At 37.1% G+C, this 27,703-nt stretch overlaps 2 protein-coding genes across 2 annotated transcripts; one reads left to right on the forward strand and one right to left on the reverse strand.

Moving 5' to 3' along the window:
- Window positions 1-1,943: 1,943 nt before the first annotated feature.
- On the reverse strand, window positions 1,944-11,256 carry LOC143600195 (patellin-6-like). Its single transcript, XM_077077953.1, has 5 exons — window positions 10,886-11,256; window positions 9,943-10,231; window positions 2,679-2,803; window positions 2,365-2,506; window positions 1,944-2,275 (listed from the first exon to the last, which is right to left on the reverse strand). Exons 1-5 carry the CDS (start codon window positions 11,245-11,247, stop codon window positions 2,012-2,014), a joined length of 1,182 nt encoding a protein of 393 aa, XP_076934068.1. The 5' UTR covers window positions 11,248-11,256; the 3' UTR covers window positions 1,944-2,011.
- Window positions 11,257-24,351: 13,095 nt separating this feature from the next.
- Window positions 24,352-27,205, forward strand: LOC143600196 (aldose reductase-like). Its single transcript, XM_077077954.1, has 5 exons — window positions 24,352-24,558; window positions 25,503-25,664; window positions 26,393-26,599; window positions 26,692-26,763; window positions 26,847-27,205. Exons 1-5 carry the CDS (start codon window positions 24,364-24,366, stop codon window positions 27,174-27,176), a joined length of 966 nt encoding a protein of 321 aa, XP_076934069.1. The 5' UTR covers window positions 24,352-24,363; the 3' UTR covers window positions 27,177-27,205.
- Window positions 27,206-27,703: the final 498 nt, after the last annotated feature.

Here is a 27,703-nt window from a genome sequence, read left to right on the forward strand (position 1 = left end):
AATATTATGAGCATGTCAATACATGTATTTGGTTAGCAACCACATGGGTTCACATGTGTTAACTTCCTAATATAATATTTCTAATTTCTAATAGAAATATATGTAAAACAGGTCATATGCTTCCTTTCTTAATTATAAAACTATGCTGTATAATGTTTATGTGTTATTATATGTTACTAGCATATACTTTTTTTTATATGTAAGACTAGGATTGTTGCAAGGAAATCTGACTTGTCATATTGTCATGAGCACAAAGTTTTTAATCTCTTGGGTCCGCAAAATGGTGACCGATTGGTGAAGTTGTCAGCGAGTTATTGTTTGAGTTGGAAGCTAGCCTTAGAGACAAACAACATACTCGTCATGGGTGTAGCTCACAGCCCCACTTCAATTAATGTCTTCAGCAACATGTTTCTGATAAGAATGTGATTGTTATATTGATGAGATCGTGTTATCTGATGACGGATTTGATACTTTGATCGTGGATGTTGAGGATACATACATTTAATTTTTTTAACAAGGGCGATCGCACACACCACAACTCGATTGCCACATTGAATCCGTTGTGACATACAAACAAAAATACGACCAAACAAATGTTAAGTGAATGGATATCAAGAGTAACGGTGGACCAAAAATTTCTTTCACACTTAGTATATCAATACGAGTTATTCAAGTTGGTGAGGCATAGTAGTTAATCGACACTCGAAAGCCTAACCATACGATGGGCTGAGGAAATCATATTGAATTATAGATTAAGCCTATTATAATGGTGAATCATCCAATTAAAAGCACAAACATAAATGCAAGGACGAACATAAAGAATTGGAAGCAGATGCTCTTTATAAAAAAAGTTAGTTTTTATTTACACCTGAAAATCGAGCACTTTTGAATTTAGGAACCAGCTAGACCAGGCTAAGAACATGATACCGTCTTGACGTCTTCAATGCCACTTATTTTAATATCTTAGTTAATTTTTATTATAGGTGTTATCGTTTGAAAATATATCATCGATCACCATATATTTAAAAAATAAAAATATATATGTGTGTTAAAAAAAGAAGATTAATTCTTGCAATCCTACAATTGTTTCATAAGTTGACATAACGTGGTCTTAAAGCCTTCATGATGTCAAGTACCTCATGAAAGTTCCATGTGACATAATAACTACATAGCTCAAAAGGGTAATTGCTGAATTCACAACCAAAAGTAAAAATGATTCTATTCTTTTGTTACATGGGGAGTAGTAATAATAATAATAATAACATATAGTACCAGTAGAAGTGTGCTTTAAAGTGAAAGCATGGCCTCATTGGGAGCATGTGAACATCATCATATGCCATCATACATGCATGTGACATTACCTTCACGGGGTACTCACCCCTACAATCATAGCATTACATGTTCTATGCCATCACACTTCGGGTCCGGTGGTTTAAAATCTCTGTAGCATCAAACTAATAATAAACTCCGTCTCAAAGGCTCGGTATTGATAGACCTTAATGGCTTACCAATAAGTCAAAACGCCATTAACAAAAAGAAAAGAAAATTGTTACATGTTTACAGAACAGTTAAAAGTTCTTTCACAAGGCTCGGATACAAGTATTGGTGATTGGTAAGCCACTAAGCCTAATGATATACCGCAAAGTCAAATCGCCGCTCAAAAAAACGTTACAAGTTCTATAGACCTCAAAAATTTCTTAAAAATACGGAACCAAAAAAAAATTGTGAACAAACATAACTTATGTTCATATTGCATAAGAGGAGGCGTCACAACTTGTTACTGCTTACCCACTTCTCTATTGTAATTGGATCATTTTGTTCAATAAAAAAAGAATTTAAAATATATTGCATGACTGGTTAACCTATTCTTATTCTAAAGAGGGAATGTAATACAACCATTTTTTTGTTAAACTTACAAGTCACATATTACAAAGAGACATAACTTCATATTACAACCTTGTCAAACCAAAACTACTAAAATTAGACCATAACATCATATCTCAAAACAAACTCACATCACAACCGAAGATTTCCTTACTAGGTATCGATACGACGCCACTTTTCGTTTCCTAGAAGCCGAGTTATCAACCGACAACACTAGCTTTCCCGCTTCTTTTGTCATATAAGAGTTATGCACCGCTTCTTCTATGGGGCCCATCTTCCTCTGCTTCTCCACCGCAATCGTGTAGCTTCCGTTCGCGTTCGGGACGTACTCGGCGCTATATTCCAAATCCCAACCTCCGACCACAATATCCCAAGTTATCGTTGCACCCGCCTACATAACATGAACAATGTTACATATTTTGCATTAAGTGCGTAATGTACAAGTCAATATAACGTGCAAATAAATTCGGTTTGATTTACCTCAATGCCCTCGATTTGAATGTTGACTTTTTCTCCACCTTTGACCGTGAACTCGGAGGCGGGTTTGGGTGAACCGGTGTTCAAATCGCTGGGTCGACTCAGTCCGCCGTATTGTACGGGTACATCCTCTGGACTAATGTACCTAAATTTATGAGAGTACAACAGTCATTGCCTATAGTACACTTTCAATATGTAAACAAAACATGTGAGTACAATAATTCAATTTGCACCAAAACACAACCATACTTTACCAAATTCATGTGTTGTACCCTGTGCAATAAGACTTGTACAATTTTGTAAAAAAAATTACTCACTTGTAAAGAGTTTCAGCAGCATTTCCTTCCTTAGAAAGCACAAACTTGCTTTTGGTTCTTTGAGTTAAAAATGGACTAAACATAGAATACAACATGCTGAAGTACCATGGGACATTGATGAAGATCTACACACCAAAGTTGATTATATTATGCACACAAACATATAATAATAAAATATAATATTATGGAGAACGCTAACGTACAAATTAAATACAAATTAAATTAAAGTGCTAATTGTGCGAATAAAATAGCGTAATTTATTTTGTATGTATAATTATACCACTTAATTCACACAGTTAACACGTTAAATTAATTTTTATCTGACCCAAAACTACAATATTATATTATGTATAAACCAAAGTTCATACCAAGGTACAAGTATCAATGCATGTAAAACAACTGGCTAGTGACCACACAGAAAGCCTTCTGGGTCAACTTTTGTTTTTTATTAGGAAAATTGATGGGTACAAGACACTGATGCACTGTGTTACACTTTTCAAATTAATCCAACTTATCATATTATCCGGTTCTGAATTGTTCAAAGATTCGTTTGTACAGTAACAAGGCTCCAATGTGCATTATTTGCTTGTACTGTACACGACCACAATGCAAAGGTTTGTATTGTTTTAAAATTTCAACAGACAGCTACAAAATTCCAATCATTGCATGGTTTCGTTTCAAATTTTGAAGAAACACTAAGTGACCCCGGCCGATTACGGATAATCTTAGGGTCAAGTAGATGTTTCCCACGAGGGTTAGGTCCGGCAAAGATGGTTATTCTTCTGATGACCTGCAAAACAGACACCGTGAGCTCGTCACTGAGAAGGGGGGGTACCTCCTTGTGACCACCCTCCGGCGTGAGAATCAGACTAGATTGCTCTGAATATAAGTGTATATTAAGAGGAATAGCTAGAGAAGATATGTGATGATATAAGATGATATGTGATAATACCAGATGATCATACCGTTCAAAGGTGTTGGAGTATTTATAACCGAAGGTAGGTTTCCAAGCAGATACAGCCAGCTGTATAATATTCCTTTTCTACCAACTGTGGGCTACGCACGTGCCATGCTGGTGGTTGGTAGGTAGGCAGCGGCTGATAGTGACATGGCCGGCTGTGTACTATTCCTTTTCCACCAACTGCAGGCTATGTACGTGCCACGACAAGGGTTGGTGAGTAGGCAGCGGCTGATAGTGACATTAAATACTAGAGCGTGCTCCTCGTCGTACTGTTGTTAGTGAGCTGTCACCCTGTGATTGGTTCATGGGCTGCTTTGGTCAGATCTTGTCTATTTTGTCCATACCTTGACAGGTATAGTACAAAAGATCCTCCAGAAGCGTACGGACTGGCTCATTTGGGCGGGAGTATTCCCGCCTTGCTCATTCCTTCTTCAGATGACTACTGAATTATTGAGAGTTAGTGCCTTGTGCGTGTAGCCTTGCTATTAGTGCGGGTAGCCTTCCCTGATGGCTTTATCCGCAGCTGCGGGAACAGGCGGGGTACTTCACCATTGGGAGGCTTTTCCTGCGGGAACAGCTGGCGTACTGCGCGTAAGGTCTTCATCTCTCTGAGCATGGTGGGTCCTGCGGAACCAGTTGGTCTTTGCGCAGACGTCCCTCTTCAAGGTGAGTCTTGCGGGTCCAACTGGGCTCTACTGGGACCTACCTCTTCAAGTCCCCCCAGTCCAATGTTCTCATGAATTGTTAATAAGTGAGGTGAACTTTTGGACTTAAGCAAGGGGTTTTGAAAAGGGTTTTTAGTTTTAAGGTTCTCCGTGGGGATTCTTCCCGCGGGTTTCCTAATGTCACGTGCAGAAATTCCCGACTTTTCTGCTTGATCTTTGGGTATGATGCGGGTAGGTATGTAACCTCCTCCAAAGTCAGGACTGTTGAGTTTCACTTGTGTAGATTCTCCACGAGGTTTTGGTAGTTTTAGACATAGTGATCAATTATGTTAAACAACCAATTCCATCTTGGAGCTTCAAACAATCTAGTTCTCAACGTTCCCGCTATGCGGGGATGTTATTTCCCTTTCCACAAGCATGGCCCAGAATATCCTTCTTGGTTTTAATTCCCTACAAGTGCTAAGTATGTAAAGGGTTTCGCCTTGACACTGTACCCGCACTCGTCTTATAGTTACTTGACTTCCAAGGTATTCCTGGCTTCAATTCCCTGCAGGTGCTAGGTATGTGAAGGGTTTCGCCTTGACACTGTACCCGCACTTGTCTTACGGTTTCTTGGTTACCAAGGTATTCCTGGCTTCAATTCCTTGCAGGTGCTAAGTATGTGAAGGGTTTCGCCTTGACACTGTACCCGCACTTGTCTTACGTTTTCTTGGTTGCCAAGGTGAGGGGGTATATTCCCTCATTTTTGAATCTTTGAATCTTTCTGAATCTTTTTGAAATTCGAAGAGTTGGTGAAAGGATAAGAACAGTCCAAACGGTTGAAGGGGCGTTAGCGTCGTCTGACGGTTTCTTCTGACAGTTTCAGGAAGTGAAAGAAGTTATGGCGACGTGACAGTATATGGTCATTCCAGACGCTTTTTCAGGCGCGTGGGCGCGAATTTTCGGGCGCGTGGGCGCGAATTTTACGGCGCGTGGGCTGTCGACAGCTGTTGCCAGCTTGCTTTCCATGTGTCATCGTCTCATTGCGCCTGCGCTTTTCCCTCTCCCCCGCATTAAATTCATCGCATTCATTGCGATGAGTATATAAAGGGGGAAGAGGATGCATCTCAACTCACTTTCACTTCTTCTTCTAAGCGATTTCCGGCAAATACTCTAACTTTTGTCGAGCATTCTCCTGAAATCGTTCTTCTTTCCATCCTCAACATGTCTTCTACTCATGATCCTGAGGTTACTGCCGAAGAGTCCGACGTATACCCTGAGAACCCGATGTCCGCGTCTGACATGGACGATAAGAGTACTGCTGGCGAGTGCTAGTGTGCTCTTTCCGTCGACCTTTATCAGTACATCATCAAGAAGTTCATGCTCGAGCCTTTCGAGCCTGAGTTTCCTGAGCCTCACCAGACGGTGTACGATGCCCCCAAGGGCAAGATAGGGGTGTATGCTGCATTCTTCATCTATGGGAATCTCAGGTTCCCATTGACGAAGTTTGTGTACCGTGTTTTGGAGAAACACGGTGTACACTTAACGGAGGTGCACCCGATGGCGATCGCAAAGGTTCGCCACTTTGAATGGGTGTGCCACATTCTGGGCGTTGAGCCCCGCGTCGACCGCCTGATGACCTATTCCTGGAGGTGCATCCAGGGCTGGTACACCTTGATCACTCGGATCAAGGGTTTGAAGATCTGTGCTACCGAGCGCAGTCTTCGGTCTTGGAAGCAGGAGTTCTTCTATATCTCTGCCCGCGTCGTCCCCATAGCGATGACGTTCAAGAACGGGAGAGCACTCCCCAACCTTCACGCCTCCAACTAACAGGAGACTGAATGGTTTACCAAGATCTCCCGGATCCAGACTCCGGTTTACCGCTTTGCGGAGTCTGGGATGGTGATGCTCGGGATGAGCAGGGTATGGAAGGATGCCGGTTCTGGGACGCCGCAAGTACCTATCATCCTTGAATACGGTTCGAATTCTATTCCCTACGGTATGCTCCATCTCTTTTTACTGATTTAGGGTTTTTCTTCTAACTGTTTTTCTGTTTATTTTCAGAGACCGCGTGAGAGCGGTGGTCCCGCTCGGCTGGGTACTCGTGCTCTTGATGAGAACGAGTTGCCCATCCTGGAGCAAACGGCGGATAGGTTCGTGGAGGTCTACCCGCCGGGCCACGAGATTTTGAGCGCCACGCGGCCAGGTAAGGGATTATTTAACCCTCGCCCTCTTCATGCTCAAACCTCTGCTGGAGTTTCCCTAATTTTATCATCTTCTGATGAGGGATCCGCAGATGGGCCTTTCTTCTTGAGGAAAAAGAAAGCTGCCGGTTTGAAGGGCAAGGCGAAGGTCGCCTCCACCGCCGATCAGGGAAATCTGTCCGACTCAGAGACCGAAAGCGAGGAGGCAGTGGGGAACCCTGGTGATGGTGAGACCATTGTTCCGGAGGTTGAGACAACTGTCACCTCCGGGCAGCCCAGTACGACGACGGTGACGGGCGTGAAGAGGCCGGTTCCATCGGGTTCGTCCCCGCCTGTCAGAACCTTCAAGCTTAAGAAAACAAGTATAAATTAATCTTACCCGCAATTCTTTCCGCCATTGTTTTTAATATTTTGTCTTCATGCAGGCGTGGATGCAACCGCATTCCAGAGTGGAGCGGGAATGAGCATCTCTGGACCCATGACGGTAAGTTTGGTCAATCTACCCGAGGCGATGACCCAGGCGGCTGCGCCTGTTTGCAGTGTTGGTTCAGTTGCTCATCCCGTTGAGGCAACTGTTCCATTTGTGACGTCATCTCCGCCGGCTGTCAGTGCCATCTTTACTGCATCCTTCACTGAGCCGGCGGTGATTTTTTCTGCAGGCTCCTCAGCGACGGCCTCGGTTGTGAGTTCACCTCCAGTGAGTTCACCTCCAGTGAGTTCACCTCCGAAGGTCTCTACCGCGGCGGCATCAACCGTGCCTCCTGCACCGGCGACTACCTCGTCCCCGGCCGGTTCATCAGGTATGTTCAGGGTTGGGGCTTCTAGCCAATCTCTGCCTCCTTCCCATCTGCCTGACCTCTTGGATGGATATCCCTTAGGTTCGGGTGATGGGTTTGGCGGCTACCGGCCTGTTGTCGACCCTACAGGTGCGTAGGGTTATTTTAGCTTATTATCTTTTTTTTTATCATTTTTTCCTAACCACTTTTTGTTTTTGCAGTTTCGGATTCAAATGAGGTGTATGTTCCACGGTGGAACATCCGCCGGGGAACAACCCTTCGAACGGCTGTGGACTGCGTCGAGTGGGCGCGTCACGCAGCCCAAGTGGTGCGTTAAATTAATTTTTATCTGACCCAAAACTACAATATTATATTATGTATAAACCAAAGTTCATACCAAGGTACAAGTATCAATGCATGTAAAACAACTGGCTAGTGACCACACAGAAAGCCTTCTGGGTCAACTTTTGTTTTTTATTAGGAAAATTGATGGGTACAAGACACTGATGCACTGTGTTACACTTTTCAAATTAATCCAACTTATCATATTATCCGGTTCTGAATTGTTCAAAGATTCGTTTGTACAGTAACAAGGCTCCAATGTGCATTATTTGCTTGTACTGTACACGACCACAATGCAAAGGTTTGTATTGTTTTAAAATTTCAACAGACAGCTACAAAATTCCAATCATTGCATGGTTTCGTTTCAAATTTTGAAGAAACACTAAGTGACCCCGGCGGATTACGGATAGTCTTAGGGTCAAGTAGATGTTTCCCACGAGGGTTAGGTCCGGCAAAGATGGTTATTCTTCTGATGACCTGCAAAACAGACACCGTGAGCTCGTCACTGAGAAGGGGGGGTACCTCCTTGTGACCACCCTCCGGCGTGAGAATCAGACTAGATTGCTCTGAATATAAGTGTATATTAAGAGGAATAGCTAGAGAAGATATGTGATGATATAAGATGATATGTGATAATACCAGATAATCATACCGTTCAAAGGTGTTGGAGTATTTATAGCCGAAGGTAGGTTTCCGAGCAGGTACAGCCAGCTGTATAATATTCCTTTTCTACCAACTGTGGGCTACGCACGTGCCATGCTGGTGGTTGGTAGGTAGGCAGCGGCTGATAGTGACATGGCCGGCTGTGTACTATTCCTTTTCCACCAACTGCAGGCTATGTACGTGCCACGACAAGGGTTGGTGAGTAGGCAGCGGCTGATAGTGACATTAAATACTAGAGCGTGCTCCTCGTCGTACTGTTGTTAGTGAGCTGTCACCCTGTGATTGGTTCATGGGCTGCTTTGGTCAGATCTTGTCTATGTTGTCCATACCTTGACAGGTATAGTACAAAAGATCCTCCAGAAGCGTACGGACTGGCTCATTTGGGCGGGAGTATTCCCGCCTTGCTCATTCCTTCTTCAGATGACTACTGAATTATTGAGAGTTAGTGCCTTGTGCGTGTAGCCTTGCTATTAGTGCGGGTAGCCTTCCCTGATGGCTTTATCCGCAGCTGCGGGAACAGGCGGGGTACTTCACCATTGGGAGGCTTTTCCTGCGGGAACAGCTGGCGTACTTCGCGTAAGGTCTTCATCTCTCTGAGCATGGTGGGTCCTGCGGAACCAGTTGGTCTTTGCGCAGACGTCCCTCTTCAAGGTGAGTCTTGCGGGTCCAACTGGGCTCTGCTGGGACCTACCTCTTCAAATTTCAAATCTATTAAAACGTACGCACACCAAGTTATGCATCGAAAAGTTGTACGGTGCAAATCATGATGCACATTCAAATAAGAAGAATTTTAAGAATGTTTTTAAACTATAAGAGAACCGTATAATACAAGTGTACGTTTTGCTTGGAAGGTTTTGCAGAAGACGGTTACGTAACCCCCTGCCTGCTGTTTAATTAAATCATTAACATGTTAAATACAAATATTATTCGGCTTTCGATAGTTCTCTATAATTATTTTGGTTGTACAAACCCGCCAATGCAAAAATCTTTATGGAGTTAAATTTTGCAATTGGATTTAAAGTGAAAAAATAAATAATAATAATAATAATAATAATAATAATAATAAACCAACCAATTGGATTTTACCATACAACCCACGAATGCACAAACATTTTTTTAACGTTACTACAATGTGCATCATTGGTTGTACCGTACCACCCACCAATGCACCAGCAAACTATATTTATAATTCTGACTAAATGTCTCGGAAGAGAAAAATTAAAAGCGAATTCAACACGAGCACACGCCTCAATAAGTTGTACCGTACAACTCCCCAATGCACAAAATTGTTTTCACACAATTTTAACGTGCAGCATTGTCTTGTACCGTATCATAGCACCAACATTTTCACACCTAACTTTGCTTATTGTAATATATATTTATAGTACTTTGCTAGTGGGGTTACATTTTCTAACTAAGTCATGGAACAAAATAATATAAAAACACTTTTTTTAAGTTTTCAATAATTAGTACGCTCAATGACTTGTACCGTACAAGTTATAATTCCACAATTCAAGTCCATCTTGCAACAAAGTAACTGAACCCATAATCTACACATCATGGAATTGTAACTTGTACCGTACAACTCTATAATGCACAAAAACATTTTTTTTTCCAAATTTTACCATTGAAGCACGTTTTTTTATAAATATTTATAAAAAGAAAAAATAGTACCTTGCGAGCAACCATTTCCGGGTAATTATCTTGAAACAGAGACAAAATATGATTAGAGGCAACTCTAAGCTCTCTTTTAGGCATATCTTTAAGATCGGTAACTTGAATGATTGAATTAATCCCACCGGGTTTAAAATGCAACATTTTAATCCCTCTCTCAAGAACTTGCACTCTCCATTTTAAAAACTTTTTTAATTTCTCGTTATCTCCAAATATTTTCTCGTACATTTCTTTATCCTTAAACACACCATAGGCATTGTAACACACCGGATGACCTTCTTTATCGTACCTATTAGACACAATGTAATTAGAAATTTGATAAATGTAGCATCATGCAAAATGTGAGCAAAGAATAAAACAAATTCTAATTTTAAATTTTAGTTTTAAAAACCGTGAACCAAATATTTACATTTTGCATTCACAAGTTTCATCACAATGAAAACTCTGAAGTCAGCGTGTTCTGTTTAAGAAAACATAGTCTGATCAAAATATGGCAAAAAGCTCTCAAAATATTGGGAATGTCGTCATGAAAAACGCATTTAAACATTAAACAAAGGAAAGTCACCGTTTTAAAAAAAAATCTATACAATGGACCCCACACTCCAATTTTATATTTGAAAATAACACCCCACAACTTTTATTTAGCTACACGATAACTTTATAACCTTTTGATATTATGACCCTCAAGTTACATTAATTTATACAAACAACCCACATTTTTTTATTCAATTGTACGATCAAAAGTAACGAGCCGAACCGATACCGACTTCTTAATATCTCTTTCTTAATATTATAACCCTCTAAGTTACATTAATTTATAAAAACAACCCACATTTTTTTATTCAATTATATGAAGTAAGCATAACGAACCAAAACCATACCGACCGAATTCCACCCAATTATGAACATCCTATACACACTTAAGAGTGAGTTTTAACTATACCCATTCATGTAAGCCACGACATCTTCAAGTTCCTTAAACCCAAGATCCTCGTCCACAATGTTGTCAGCTCCGAACTCCTTCCGCCACGTCAGACACTTCACCAACATGTTGAGAGAATCTTGGACTCGAAAGTCTCTTGCTCTGAGAAACTTCAACAGGATGACGTCAGCCTTTTCGGATGTGGGAAACAATGGGATGCCCCACATGGACGCGTCCGTGGCGTCCGACGTGGCAGTGAGCTTGTCTTTGAGCTCCTGAAGGGCTTTCTTTTCGGAGGGTTTAAGGTTGTGGAGGTGGTAGGTGTCTTCCTTGAACGACGGCGTACGGCGGGGTGTGGTGGCGGAGTTGATTAAAGGTTCCATTTTTATGAATGTTTTTGAAGATTTGAAGGATACCCAGATGGTGGTTTTGAATCTTTTGAAGGTTTGAAGGATACCCAGATGATGATTTTGAATCTTGAGCGATACCCAGATGGAGATGTTGAAGATTTGAGGGGTTTTAAAGAGGAAGAAGGTGGTTTGGGGTGGCGTGAATAAAGGGAAAAAGAAAGAGACAGGTCTATGAATGTGATGGGTGGACTAAAGGGCTTAGAGCTCACTGTATGTATGTATAATTGAGGTGACATGATTAATGTTTGCGGTGAAATTTTTTTTTTATTAGGCTTTTTACGATGGTAGAGGATTTAAAGCTAACATCGTCACTTAATAAACGGGGCTTTTAAACTTTTTTTTAATAGTGTCACGTTGTGGTTTAAAACCCTTTTGACGCCCCTATTATATATACATACATATATATTTATATGTGTGTATGAGTGAAGAAACACTAAGTGACCCGGTACAGATTATAGATAATCTGGGGGTTAAGTAATGTTTCCCACGAATGAGGTCTAGCTGAGAAGGCTGTTCTTCAGGAGACCTGCAAAACAAACACCGTAAGCTCGTCACTGAGAAGGGGGGGTTCCTCCTTGTGACCACCCTCCGGCGTGAGAATCAGACTAGGTTGCTCTGAATATAAGTGTATATTAAGAGATTGCTAGATAACTGGATAGCAGATGATCTTACCATTCCAAGATGTTGGAGTATTTATAGCCGAATGTAGGTTTTCTAGAAGATACAGCCGGCTGAATAGTATTCCTGTTCAACCAACAGTGGACTACAGGCCATACTGGTTGGTGGGTAGGTTACGGCCAACAGTAACAAAGTCGGCTGCACTATTCCACCAACTGTAGATTATGCACGTCCTACTTACTGTGGATTGTACGCAGGCCATGCTGGTTGGTGAATAGGTTACGGCCAACAGTAACACTATTCCACTAACTGTAGGCCGCGCATGCTCCTCAGTAAGGGTTGGTGAGTAGGCAGCGGCTAATAGTGACAAACAGTACTAGAGGGTGCTCCTCCTCGTCCTGTTGTCGATGAGCTGTCACCCTGTGATTGGCTCATGGGCTGTTCTGGTCAGATCGTCTGTCCTATCCATACTTCTGTAGGTATGGTACAAGAGATCTTTCAGAATCAGACTGGCTCATTTAGGCGGGATTGTTCCCGCCTTGCTCATCTCTTCATGTGACTACTGAAGTAGCTAATGTCTTGTGCGTGTAGCCCTGCTGTCTGCGGGTAGCCTTTCCTGATGGCTTGTATCCGCAACTGCGGGAACAGGCGGGGTACTTCACCATTGGGAGGCTTTCCCTGCGTGTTCAGCTTGTGTACTGCGCGTAAGATCCTATGAGCATGGTGGGTCCTGCGGGAGCAGATGGCCTTTGCGCAGACGTCCCTGCTCCAGGTGAGTCTTGCGGGACCAACTGGTCTCTGCTGGGACCTACCTCTTCAATGAGGGAGAGAGAGGGCCCACAAAAACCTCCGCTACGACGCCAGTCTTGGTTAGGCCGCTCCCTTCGAGAGCGCCCCTCGACGGTGTACCTGTCCGAAGGCGCCCCCCAGCGCCCATAGCGACCGGTATTAGAGATCTCATGAGGTGTAGGTATATACGACTGGTATATGATTATACGGGCTGTATAGGTCACACATGACTGATTATACAAGATGAGACAAAAAACAATTTTTTTTCCATCATATATGGTCCGTGTAGTTTTGTGCAAGTCGTATATGTCTTCAACAACTCATGTCGTATACAGCCCCGTATAGCCTTACACATGGTGAACATCTTTGCTAGTGCGTGAAGATCCTATGGCTTTTTTTATTTGTAGCATGAGTTATTTTTTGGGATATGTTATTCGAACACCCTTTCAAAACTCACACACCCCACATACGATCGTATGGAACCCCACTTAAAAGGGTATGTGGATAAATCAAAGGGTGTGCGGATAACCGGAGCCTATTTTTTTTATGTTAAGTGGGTCCCGCTAATATGTATAGGTTCAAACTTCAAACAAATCTTTACAATCATTTGATAAATATCTTAAAAACTTTTTATTTTTGTTTTTGAAGTTGTTTATTTAGTTACTTAGCTTTTAAATATCTTTTTTGTGAGTATGGAGAGTGAAAGTGTTTGTAAATTATTTTAAAGACTAGAGAGATTGTGTTATTTAGGTCGTGAAAAAAATTTGAATGTTGGGATATGCATCTCTAAGGAGAAAATAGAAACGGGTGAATGTAACATACCATAAGTCCATAACAAAATTGAATTCCAACGTTATTGATCTTTTAATTCCAATATCACTAATGTGTTTAAATAATGCAAGCCATATAGGATAACTATGATAAAGCTAACAAATGTCCTAGAACAAAAGAAAGAATAATGGTATGTGTGAGAGAAAATATAAATGTGTACGTGAAAGAGTCACACTGATATAGATGGCAAAGAAACTTGAAACATTTGGACGGATAATACCCGTCTCATTATATACGGGTTTAGGACATGATAAGATTTGTAATATGCACAATTACCCAATAGCATAGCTCATTTACCCAATTATATACCCAAATAAATCGACGTTGTTTTTCTTTTTTATTTAATTGTTTTTAATAATTGAATAGTCATTTAAAACATTTTAAAGTAATAATTATTTTGTAATTGATTAATACTTACCCCAAGTAACTAATTAGTTATATTTGTTAAAAACTTATTAGATACTCAACAAGTTTTTTTTAGAAAACTACCGTGCATATCTGAAATCGCTCAATCCCAAACCGGTCCTATTACCACCCTATACAATGGCTTGTTGGGGTGATGAACATCGTCACTGTGTTGACGTGAAATGGCACAAGGAGGGAGCGCAAGTGTTATAATGCACTTGAAGGATCATTTAGTTTATTATTTATTTTTTAAAAATATTAATTATATATAAACCAATAAGATTTCTACACATCATCCTACATTCATATTTTCATATTTCATCACATCATACAAAGTTTTTTTAATATGAAATCCTCATCATGTTGTTTGCGTCGTAAACTCATATATCATATTTCACACCTCTCATAACACATAGCATATGGGAATTTAACTAGACGGAGACAAAAAGAAGAGATGATACACATGTGGATTATGAGGGTGTAAAGTAAGGTGCATTTAAGTGAACTCAAAAGAATTATAACCTTATTTTGGTATGAATCAAGAGAGGGCTACTAAATATAATAAGACCACCTACATTACAAATTACTAAATACATACACAAAATATATTTATTTGGTTCTTAAATCAGTTTTGCATTCAGTGTTTAAGATACCAATTCACTTTACAACCCTAGAAATTATAATGTTGTGTTACGGGAAGTGTGAATTTCAAAATGTGAAAAAGGCAAATTGCGACACTTAAGCGACATGGTTGCAAAATTGGGGCTCTCACATTTCACACCAAGTTGTTGAATTAGGCTGTTCGTTGCTAAGAATAAGGTCTTAGGCTCCATGGGGACATGGCTAGCTGACGTGGAGTTGCTTTCGCAGAGCTCTAGCGTTATCCACTGCGCCGGCAAGGCATTTTCCGACGTTTAAGAATAAGACGTCACTGAGATGGCAGCAGAAAGGGAAAGGTAGGAGGCACTATGGTGACCTGGCGATGGCTTCCGAGTGGATTGGTATAACGTCGCCCGGCGTCATCGAGAACAAACAACAGTATAGTGGATGAAATGTGTTTGTGGGTAAGGTGAATATAAATAATTGGTTTAATAATTAATTAATAATTATAAAAAAATCAGAAACTTTTCCCTGTGCGCATGACGGGTGGACGCTCTAATGGGTAGCGCCTCTCACAATTGAGGTGTGATGGACTTCGCACCCATGTTTGCTAATGTGGTTGAAGTCGCGCCCTCCTTGGCGCCCCATAACACATGTTTTTCCACATCACTAGTATTTAATTGTAAACCTTAACCAAAGTGACCTCGAATAAAAATTTAAATTGCAATAGCCGCTATAACGCTCCTTATACCCATGTCGCCTTGATCTTTAAGAGCTAAGATTTGCACATCACTAACAAGGGAGCCCAAACACTATCCATCGATGATAATCATCAAAAAAAGTCGGGTAGGAGACTTTCGGGATAAAAGTGATAAAAAGAAGAGTTAACACCTTTATTGATCATACCCATGGAGTAGAATTCATTCAAATATTCCTAAAATCCAAAGAAAGAGTCCCAATAATGTTTAACAAATTCACAAGAAAAGGCCTTGAAAAACTTATCATTTCTGTAAATACCAAACAACATTTTTTAATTTTTATCTCCTCCATGGTAAATCATCATTAACAAGTATTTTATATTTGTGGATAATCACTAACATCTACACCCTTTTTTTTTATCATAATCATAACATTTACTATAACAAGCTAGGAAAAGTTAAAGTGTAAAGAGGGACAAAAATGATATGCGGGAGAAGGATTTGTAGCTTATAAAACCCCTAAAAATGTATAAAAAAAATAATAAAAAAGTCATAATTTAAAATATAAATAAAAAGCTTAAAATTTAGAAAACCAAAATGTTTCCCCATAATTCCCTGTTCCAAAAAAAAAAGAAAAAAGAAAAACGTCGAAAAGACACAATCCCCAAAAAAAAGACACACTGCCGAAAATGAACAAACAACACAATGATAAACAAAAAAGACACAATATGTAGCAAAGTATAACACAATACCAAACAAAAGATAACACAATGTTGAGCAATATAACATAATATCAAGAAAAAAAACACAATGTCAAGGAAAAAAGACACAATCAATGACGAAAATAAACAAAAATAACATAATGAGAAATAAAAATACACAGTGACTTTTTTTTTAACATTGTGTCGTTTTCAATTATTATTTTTTTGTGAACGAGGAAGACGGTGGAAGCATTTTTGTGTTTTTACATTTTTCATTTCTTCATTAAATTTTGAGTTATGTTTTTTTATTAATTTTTTGTTATTTTTTATAGGGGTATTTTTTTTACAAATCCTTTTCATACTTCTTATTTTTGTCTATCTTTATAGAATAATCTTACTCTAATAAACTAGCTATTTGTTAACATCATAAATTATTCAATTAAATTCATTACTATAATAAACCGATTTATTATAAACTTAGTTATTTGATTTAAAAATAAATATTAATGAAACATGAGTTCATACAAAAATTAAAACCAAAGTAAAAGGGTTCGACATCATAGTTTTCACACATTTCCCCACTACCTTCATTTTACTTCTGAAACAAAACTATTTGTCGATCACGATCTACAACAAAAATAGATTAAAAGAAGGAAACAAAAAGAAAAGAAAAGGACCACCCGTTAGAGATGCTGTTACACAAAATAATTGACTACCTTTAATAAATTATAATATTAAATAAAGTTTGTTGTAAATATTTTCAGCTTTAAACAATATTTTTTTGTCTCCAAATTAACGTGTAGTTTATTGTAAACGTTAGCCATTATAAGTGGTTTATCGCAAGTATATTACTGTCAGGCGAATGTTAAAAATGCTTCTAATAAGACTATGTGTAGCGGAAAACTACAAAATGAGAGTGATTTTCGAAACGTGGCGTCACTTTAGCAAATTGACGATTTTCATTTTAAGGGTGTAAAGGTTTTGTATGGGCGATTTTCACATGTGGATGGCTTCCAACGGTCAATTTATTACTTTATTATTATATTCATTCTTCACCAGGTGATATGTTCTTGTTTCCCCCTATTCATCGCCCTGTTGCCCAAAATTACTGCCCACTACGCATAGTCTAAGAAAGTTAGTTAAATTAAAGGAATTTGTAAAGCAAAAAAATCAATATAATAAAATTTTGACAATACAGGAATTTGTTTCTTTATCTTAATTAGATTAGATAAATCTAAAGTAGAAAAAAAAAACACTTTCGGTTTTATTTGAAATGCTATATTTTGTTTGGATTATCAGATAATCACAAAATCATGTATGGACAAAAACTAGCAAACATTGCAGTTTGTGATTTTCATGATTGTTTCATATTTTATTACTTAATGTTAATCAGTGGACAAGTGATGATAAATTCTCATTTGCTTATTGTAATCTGCATCATTACTAGTAAATATTAATAAAATCATTTGGAGCAAAATAAAGCTGATTTTATTTTTTAAAACAATAAAGACAAACACATCTTTCACGTTGTGATCATCACCTCCCCTACCAAACAATCTAACTTATGAGTATTCCTCGTATGTTGATATAAATATTAATAACTTTGAAATTAAATGATGTTCTTAAACTCTTTACCCGGGAAAAAAAGGTTGAATAAACTATATAAATTAAAGAAGCAGTGTTTTAGCTGAACTCTGATGGCTTTCTTTTAAAAGGGTCATCGGTTTGAATTTCGCTCATGACACGATGTCAGGCGAAAGTCAGGGGTTATACCATAGTGAAATTTCAAACGATGAATTTCCATAGAATTGATGGTAGAATATGTCACCTGCTCTTTCTACAATTGCACGCATGGGTTCCCGACCCGTTTTAAACTGTTTTTTAGTTATACCAAAATTGAAATAACCTGATGATGTGCTACATGTTTTGGAATGTGATCGATGCTATGTGAATAGATACACGCATACTAGTAAGGAGTGAGACTGTCAATGAACAGGTTTTGTTTACCAATGGGCATACCTGGTGCCAAAACTTATTTATTTTTTTTTATGAATGGTTGTATATTAAACAAAATGGACCAGCAAAACGTTAGATGCCAACAAAAACAAAAGAAATAACTTAAATGTTTGCTATGTCTAAATACACTAATTGTCCCAATTAACCCCCAATCTCTTAGTCTCTTTGATCTATAACTTATCCAAAGAAGCATAAAATTTTTATTTCTTTCATGATCCTGGAGGAGTCTGGATTAATATCGTTGAAAACTTTATCATTACGTGCTTTCAATAGACTCCACAATATGACTCGACTTAGTCAATTGTTAAAAAAAAAGGAATAACCTATTTTTATATAAAATATAATCAGAAATTTAATATAGGAAATAATTAGTGAGGTGGGGCATATGTCATTCCTTTAAAATCCCATCATAACACCAAGTCCAGGCCTAAGTTTGAAAATTTGTCCATTCCCGCTACTTTTTCAGACCAGAATTTCTTACAACACTGAAATCTGAATCCAACAATGCACTTTTGTCCCCATGCACTATCACTTGTACCCCTCATCACTTTGTCTCTTCCTTTATATTTTTGCTTCGCTTCTAATTTCCAATTATTTAACCAACACTACTCTACTTAGTATAAATATATCCTATTGTGTCCATTTTATCGAGGACAATATGAAATTTAAGTACGTAGATGAGAAATTTATGTTTTTTGGTAAAAATAAAAATATGAAAAAAAAAATAAAATTAACACAAAAAAAAGAGAAATTTTTTTTTGAAAAATGTTCCAAGCATTTAACAGAAAATTTTTGCAATAAAATGGAAAATGATAGTATAATCGGAGATTGGTTTTTCAAACTACTAATAATATGAGATAATATAAAAAGAAAGCGTACTAAGATAGGGATGTGTTGGTAAGCCCAACTAGTTTTGAAAGGTTTCCCACTGCATATTCTTAATAAACCTAATTAATCTTAGATATTGTGGGTTCTCATCCTAACGAGGATAGTGAAACTGAAATTCAATAAGGCATAGGGAGTATTACTATAAGATGATTACCCTAAACTGGTGAGAATTGAATGCATTTTAAAATTAGCACGCCACTTCGTTTTATGAAAGTAAATAAAGAGTGGTGGCGCCCGCCATGTCCAATTTTATACTAGCTTAGAATTTAGTTATATATTTATAGGTAAAAGATGCCTAAGTGTACAATGAAAAAAAGAAAAAAAATAAGTATTCCAAGAAGTTGGTCCGAAATCAAATGAAAAGTGAGAAAGATATATAATGAAAAATGCCAAAGAAGCATTCTCAAAAATAGAAAAAGAAGCCAAAGTGCACATACTAGACGAGACTGAGAGTTTACGTGTTACCAAGGGGATGACGACTCTAAGAATACACTATTGGGACTCGAAGTTTTTAGTTAATAAATATTTTCTTAAGGCATATATATAACAAAGTCCAATAATATTTAGGGTATGCTCGTACGACCTCACTTGACCTATCATCCATTAATTCCATCTAAGTGTATTTTCTTCTTACCATTAAGTGGTTCTTATCTTACGGTGATATGTTGAACCAGTTTGCTTCAACTCAATTTTAATTGTCTTTACTATGCTTGAGATGGGGTAGGTGGATCTTAACTCTAAAGGTGTGAGACCCATAGGTTTCTTATATCACTTAAACTTAATTGCTTAATGTGCGTGGGGCTTCATAGGCTGGTGGCTGGGTTTAAGTGGACAACAATATCGGCAATCACGGTTTCTGCGTTTATCTTAACTTTAAATTAATATGTATGTTTTTAAGATCAATTTTTCGATTATGGTTCCATTGCAAAATAGCTTTTTCAGGGACGAAAAAAGGTTTAAGTGTGGAGATATTTGATGTGGTCTCGTTTATACATATTATTATATGAATATTCACTATAATTTTAAGTACTTTTAAGCCATGTTTTTACTGAATATTATTAATATTTGGTTCATGTGTGAGTTTAGTGATTTCAAGAGACAATGAGTTAAAAGGGAATATTTTTACTAAACTTGAGATCGACGAATGAAAGGACGAGTATATATTATATATTACTAAATTCTATTATTAAAATTTACTATCATATATATCATTTGAAAAGAAAAAAAAAGTAAAAAAAACGTATCACTTATTATTATTATTGTTAAGTTTATGTGATAAGTTTAATATTGGCTAAACAACATTAAGTTGATCTGAACTTTAATTTGTGAATTAATATGAATTAAAAGCTAAAAATGTTGTTTTTATTTGTTTTGCATAATGAAGACGTCAAAGAAGAAAAAAAAAACGAATAATGGCAATGATTGGGTAATCATATTCATTAATTGTGCCATGCTTGGAATAATTTGAAGACATAACACAAAGCCCACGTGAACTTGGTTTAAACCGATTGGAATTAGCAGTAGTGGGTAAATTGTTTGGAGTGGGCCGGCCAATTTAGGATACAAAAGAAGATTTCGTGTCGGCGACAAGAAAAAGATATAAAGGAGATATTTTTTATATGAATGATAGGGAGGAGGAGATTTTAACAGGAGCCGGCCCTAAGGGGAGACGAAAATGTTTTCATGGCATCTGCAAGGAGAGAAAGAAAAAGCCGTTGGTTCGAGCAGAGAGCGTCATGGTTCAACACCTACTTATCCAAACAGTAATATTATTCGGTTTGAATTTATTGTTTTCATTATGAACTCATTATATGAACTTTATTTATTTGGTTTGTTCTTGAGTATGGTTGTTGGCTAAACCCCTAGACTACCTAGGTTTATGATGAACTTTTGTTGATATTGGATTTTAGTTTGGACTTTGTTTTTGTTATGGTTTATGATTAAGTAAGAGGTTTCTTGTTATTTATTCGATGCATATGTGTGCTTAGGATTGTTTGACGAGTTTTATTGTTTCACAGTTTCCTTGGTGATTGTCAGTCATATGATAGGATTCTGTGAGGTCATCTACTGTGTGTTTTTGACTAGTTTATGGTTGATTTGCAATAAAGCCATAGGAACAATATTAATAAATCAAATAGGCCTAAGTGTGCTGCTAATATAAATAGCTGTAAGGTGATAGATTATATGATAAGTCTTGGCTGTTTAAGATTGCTAGATTTAGTTCTCCGTAAGGAGTCCGTCTAGGTTTGGATTTTCAGCCTTGTTTATCTAGTTGAGTGAATACTTTAAACTACGTTTGATTTCCGCGCTGTAAGGTAGGATTTCTTATAGAGGTACTTATCATAAAATAAATTAGCGACCGTAAGCGAGTCTAATTAAATTGGTGTTTTTAAGAACTTAATAGAAATCCGTAGGTGTCTTTTTGAGAAGGGTCAGAGGTCCTGTTTGAATTTTCTTTAAGTGAATAATTTAAGATTCCAGTTCCATAACTTAGCATTTTCCAACTATTTGATAATTGATACATTAAGGATTCTAGGTTTAAGTCGTCTTTTAAGTCTTAGTGATTAATTTAATATTAGTTTATTAGTAAAACCCCCCTTAAACAAATAATAAATAAATAAGTCGTGTCTGTAGTTGATCTAATTAGCTAGTAAACGTAATTTAAGAGTACCGTGGGTTCGATATCCGGACTTACTTAGCTGCACTAGAGTCGATCGGTTCACTTGCCGGTTAGTAGTTTTAGTTAAGTTAAGAGTCTAGAATAATTACTTAGTGTCTAGATTAGCGTTTATTTTGTTACTAAATTAATAACCACTTTTAGCACATCAACCATCAACCTCGTTATGGGTAGGTGATTCTTCATGTAACCACCATATAATGTGAAAATCAGTATTGGCTTTCTCTTAAGTAAAATAAGTACGAGAGTAAAGTGTTAAAGAATGATAGAACATGGCTAAGCTCTTTTATTTTGTGGTACTTTTAGGAGAGGAGAGTAAGACTGATGTCATTGATTACGTTTATTGATCTCTAGTCGTTAGTAACGGCGTAACAAATTGTGACAATGACATTTGCATCCTTATTGATCAAGGGTAAATATTCAACCCCCCTCCCCTTGCCCGGGTAGGCTAACTTGTTTGATGTCCATGTGAAGTGAGTATTACAAAATGTATTTGTTTTGGTCATAAATCAAGACATAATACGATCAATTTAACATGATGGACGAGTTGACAATAATACGATCAAAATCATGATAGCTTATTTTATTATATAATATATAGGGTTGATATTGATTTAACCCATTGTACTTTCTTGTTTTTTTCTTGCTAGTTGTTAAAGCTTTTAAACTTTCTTTGTCTCATTAAAATATTAGACCTATTATTTTTTTTCCGTTTTGCAACGTGGTTATTATTTTATTTAACCCAAGACACCTCACAATACATTATATATACTTTTATAAAAACAAAATGTTTTAGCAAAGGCCATCTATATCTAGGTTTGAGTTGCTACGTTTAAAATTTTAACCACACTTGAGATAAGTTTAAAGCTTGCTAAATCATTTTTCGTTTGTTTAATAAAAGTTTGCAGCCGCTAAAAGAATAAAATAAAACTTGAGAGTTAAAACTTAAAATAGACACTAACTTTAATACACCTTTAACTTTTTAATCTTCCTGGTACTTTTGACTTTGTTAAAAACATTTACCACTTTAATCATAACACCATTTTAAAACTATTAATAAATTAAATTAATAAATATCAAAATCTTACTTTTTTTTAATGACGAAAGATAATATCAAAAAATGAACTGATTCTACCAAGTAACTAGAACCATCCGAGGTTACAATTTACATTAAACTTACATCAAATGGACCAATGCAGGTTTTTAATCTTAGCCTTGTTCCACTAAGGCCGTAAGAAAAAAGGTTATTTTAAATGGTTGCCATTTGAACTAGTCGAAATCCATATTTTGTTGCCAATTGACCGCGTACCGCAAACTTCCCCGAATAATCCATAATCTGAATCCACTTCCCCGAATAATCCATAATCTGAATCCGAATATCGTTCTTTTATATGATTCACAGGTTAATAATGAAAGCAAGTTTGGCATCTCCCAAATAAATTAATGTTCTGTCAGTGTTGTGAATGGCTATTTCACAACTAACAAACAATTCGAATTCGTCATGCATCAAGGGTTTGTTGGACCATTTGATGGGGCTGCTGGAACGGGCTATTTGATTGGGCTTAGGTGGGTTCATAACACAATAGTTAAAATCTTCTAAAAACTTTTTTTCTTTTCAAATACAAACGTGTATGCTATATATATATAAAAGAAAAAAAAAACAGGGTTGACAATTCGTATCTTAACTGATTTAACAGGTTATAAATGACGCACCCCCGGCCAGAAAAGTAGTGGGGTCTAGCCGGGGCCGGCCCGGGGGGTGTGCGAGCCGAGGCCGCACCCCGGCCGTGGCACGTAAGTTTTGGGGGCCCAAACTTTTTTATACACAAATATGTTTGATATATAAAAGATCTTGAGTCAAACAATATCGTCAATTGGTCAAATCGGCCGTTAATTTGGTGTTTGAAAGTCACTGGAAAAATAGGTTCACCGGATAATTTTGCCGAAAAGTCTTGATGGAGAAGATGACAACACAATCAAGTTTCAGGTAATGAAAAAATAGTCCACACACGTACTTTATTCATAATTAAATCTATTATTTACATACTTACCACTTTTAGTTTTGTTTTAATTATAGTTCACCCTTAACTTTATTTCAAATTACCATTTAAACAATTTTAAAAAATTGAGTTTATATTAAAATAACTATTAATTTTAATAATTTTTTTACTAATAACCTTTATAATCATTAAGTTTTAAGGTTTCGAAAATTTAGGTATTACATTCGTATTATATTTTTGTTATATTTATTGTTATAACATTAATCGTCGTTTATAAAAATTAGCGTATATATTTCGTTATTCCGTAAGGCTCACATGCCTTTTTATTTTAGCTCGGCCGGGATCTTTATATCCTCGGAGACGGCCCTGAGTCTAGACTACTAATTTCAATTATTTAAGAAAATGAAAAAATCACATATGACACTTTTATTGATTAACATGTTTTATCGTGACTTAAACCGGTATACTTGCCAGCCCTAAGAAAACCTTAAAACTAACTTCTTTTTCCATATATTTTTACTTTTTACCTCAAAAAGTTGTCTGCATATTAATTTGTTATGAGTAGGAAGTATACCTTGACAGAATCTATAGATACATATGTTCATTCATTCATAAAATATACATGTACATGTTGATTTACACAAGCAGCCACGTGTGTGCCAGCAATAACCATCCATGATGATCAAAAACCCTAACGTGGCAAGAACACAATCCACACTGAAACTTATGAGCTACGTGTTAGCCATGGTTCGATTACACCTTCATATTGATTTCATCAGCCACAAGCTCTTCTGTTACTATATGAAACAAAGAGATCAACAAGTTTTGAGGCATATATTAACGTACCGAATAATAATAATATTATTATGGCTCAATCAACATTGAGAGCAAAGGAAGAAGAACAGTACTCGTTTGTGTTGTTGAGTGGACACCGAATCCCGGCCGTTGGATTGGGGACGTGGAAGTCGGGTTCGGAAGCTTCGAACTCGGTTGCTACGGCTGTTGTGGAGGCGGGTTATAGACATATTGATACTGCATGGGAGTATGGTGTTCATGAAGAGGTAGGTGCACGCAGCGTTGGGCATCTAATCTTAGAGCATGTTTGGGATTGAGTTCGAAAAATGTTTATTGGCTTTTTAAAAAAACCATTTTGAAAAGTCAAGGTTTGGGACTTTAAGAAAACTGCTTTTTAACCCTTTAAAAAAAATAAAATAAAAAAGATTTTTGTGATTGGCAAACATATTCTAACTTATTAGCTTTTGACATTTTAACTTATTAGCTTTTGAGCTTTTGAAAACAACAGTAAGTCAATAAGCATTTTTCAAACTCAATCCCAAACATGCTTATACCATCTTTAAATGGTTCTCTAGATGGAGGTTAGACGGATGTTTTGGTATAAGGCTTTTTAAGTTCGACCGTGTTTGGATATCGGACAATGGTCATTCTAACAAAAACTTTTCAGTAGTCATCCTGATAAGTTTGACCGTGTCTCGATATTGGACACACGGTCGTTTTGACAAAAAGTTTTCAGTATTTTGAGTAAGTATATTGTTGCGACCAAAAGTTTAGAGTATTTTTGAGTCGGTTTTCAAAGTTTGACCCGATATTGGACAAACGGTTTTTCTGACAAAAAGTTTTCAGTATTTTGAGTGAGGAAGGTCGTCCGGATATTGTTTTGACAAAAAGTTTTCAATTTTGAGTGTTTTGAGTGAGGACGGTTATCTGGATATTGTTTTGACAAAAAGTTTTTGAGTGTTTTGAGTCAGGACGGTCGTCTATACATTGTTTTAACGGTCGTCTATACATTGTTTTAACGGCCACCATGACAAATTGTTTTTTTTTAATGGTTTTTTGAGTCGGAACTATTGTCCATATATTGACCAATAATTTTTAAAGTTTTTTCGCTGTTTTGTGAACTGAGTGTCTAATGGTTTGAAATCAATAATTGATGATACATGATGAGAAAGTGAAACTAGTTCTTTTTTTTTTTTTTTTTAAATTGTAGGTAGGGAAAGGGCTTAAGGAAGCCATGGATGCAGGAGTAGAAAGGAAGGATCTCTTTGTTACATCCAAGTTATGGTGCAGTGACCTGTCCCCTGAACGAGTTCGTCCGGCACTCTTAAACACCCTTCAAGAGCTTAAGCTTGACTATCTTGATCTTTATCTGGTAAGATATCTTTAAAGTTGATAACTCTTGAATTCTAAACTTGTGCCTGTGCTATCACTTATACGGTTTAATTTAAGTATGTTGGTTGAGCTTATTTTATATGCTATATTTATTTATTGCTCTTTGATTTATTATATTTGTTCTTAAATTTGTATGCTAGCCTATCATTCTATATATCTTCTTTCGTTTGAATATTAGGATAAATGTTGTGTCGTTTTTATCATTGGCCGGTGATGCTAAAAAGACACCACATTAGGTATCTACGCCAACATGTTCGTCCCATTACATGGGCCATATGACATCGTACTCCCTGATAGGGTGAAGAATCGCCATAAGTGTCATATGGCTTTCTCAATTGTCACGTCAGTTATTTATGTGTTACCCAAATATGTCATATGGACCATGTCCAGTTATTATTTCAGTGTAACTTAAATATATGACACGAATATCATTTGGGCCATTTGATATGTGCAACACAACCTTATACGGGCTATATCGTAAATCAAGTGGTGTATGATAGTATGTTGATCGTATTTCTTTAGCCAAATAGTTAATAGTTAAATATATTATGATCCAGATACTTCCATTTGATATACGCAACACAACCTTATACGGGTTGCGCCGCACATCAAGTGGTGTTTGGATAGTGTGCCCGGTCGTCTTTCTTTAGCCAAACTAGCTTTATTATCCTTTTATCATAATCTATATATGAACCTCTCTATTTACAGATCCATTGGCCATTCCGTCTTAAAGACGGAGCCAGCAGGCCTCCAAAGGCAGGAGAGGTTTTGGATTTCGACATGGAAGGCGTATGGAGAGAAATGGAGAAACTTGTAGCACAAAACCTCATTCGAGACATCGGAATAAGCAACTTCACATTAAAGAAGCTCAATAAGCTCACAAGTTTTGCTCAAACCATGCCATCTGTTTGCCAGGTAACACCAACACCTTAAATCTTATTCATTTCAATTCGTATTATATTATATGTTTCATACGTTCGCATTTCACATTTTGTTTGGATTTTTAGATGGAAATGCATCCGGGGTGGCGAAATGACAAAATGCTAGAAGCATGCCAGAAACACGGAATCCATGTCACGGTAACAAAACTAACCGATCAACGTTAACATATATAGTAATAATATAGCTAAAGTTAACCTCTTTGGTTGTGTTGATGTTATAGGCGTACTCGCCATTGGGATCGCAAGATAATGGTCGAGATCTGATCCATGAACCGATGGTGGAGAAGATAGCAAAGAAGATAAACAAGAGTCCTGGACAGGTGCTTGTGAGGTGGGCTATCCAACGAGGTACGAGTGTAATACCCAAATCGACGAACGCTGATAGAATCAAAGAAAACATGGACGTCTTCCATTGGGTGATACCCGAACAGGATTTCGATGTTCTAAGTAACATCCCAGGTCAGGAAAGAGTATTGGATGGCGAAGAATTCTTTGTGAACAAGGACGTTGGACCGTACCGCAGTGTGGCGGATGTCTGGGACCACAACTGAAATTACTAGTTACAAGACGTATGTAAAACACGAACCTAGATAACCAAACGGACGATAGAAAGCGAACTCTTATGTGGTATAAGATGTGTTATGTTGTAGAAACGTAGGTTAATTTGGTTGTATGTTCATGAATAAAGTTTTAATATATGGTGGTGTTATATGGCTTTATTATGTTTAGTTTTACTTTTATGTATTAGTAGGATAACAACCCGTTTTAGACACGGGTGGAAAAAAAAAGCAAATGTCATTATTATTATTTAAAAAAAAGGAAAATTTTAACTATAGCATATTACATAATTATTTTAATTCAAATTTTAATCCTCTCTCACGGGTAACTTTGTATCTGATATCTTTAAAAATCAAAAATCTATTGTAAATTTTAAAATGTCATTAAAGTATTATAAAATAAAAATCTATTGTAAATTGTAAAATGTCATTAAAGTATTATAAAACAGATAATGTATGCATACGCCATCGAAGTATTATAAAATGTCATTCAAATACAAAAACAACATTTGACAGTAAAA

Source organism: Bidens hawaiensis, unplaced genomic scaffold (assembly GCF_021521415.1).
Source record: "Bidens hawaiensis isolate Kalapana, Puna unplaced genomic scaffold, B.hawaiensis_p1.1 tig00053795_1, whole genome shotgun sequence".
Taxonomy (NCBI): Eukaryota; Viridiplantae; Streptophyta; class Magnoliopsida; order Asterales; family Asteraceae; genus Bidens; species Bidens hawaiensis.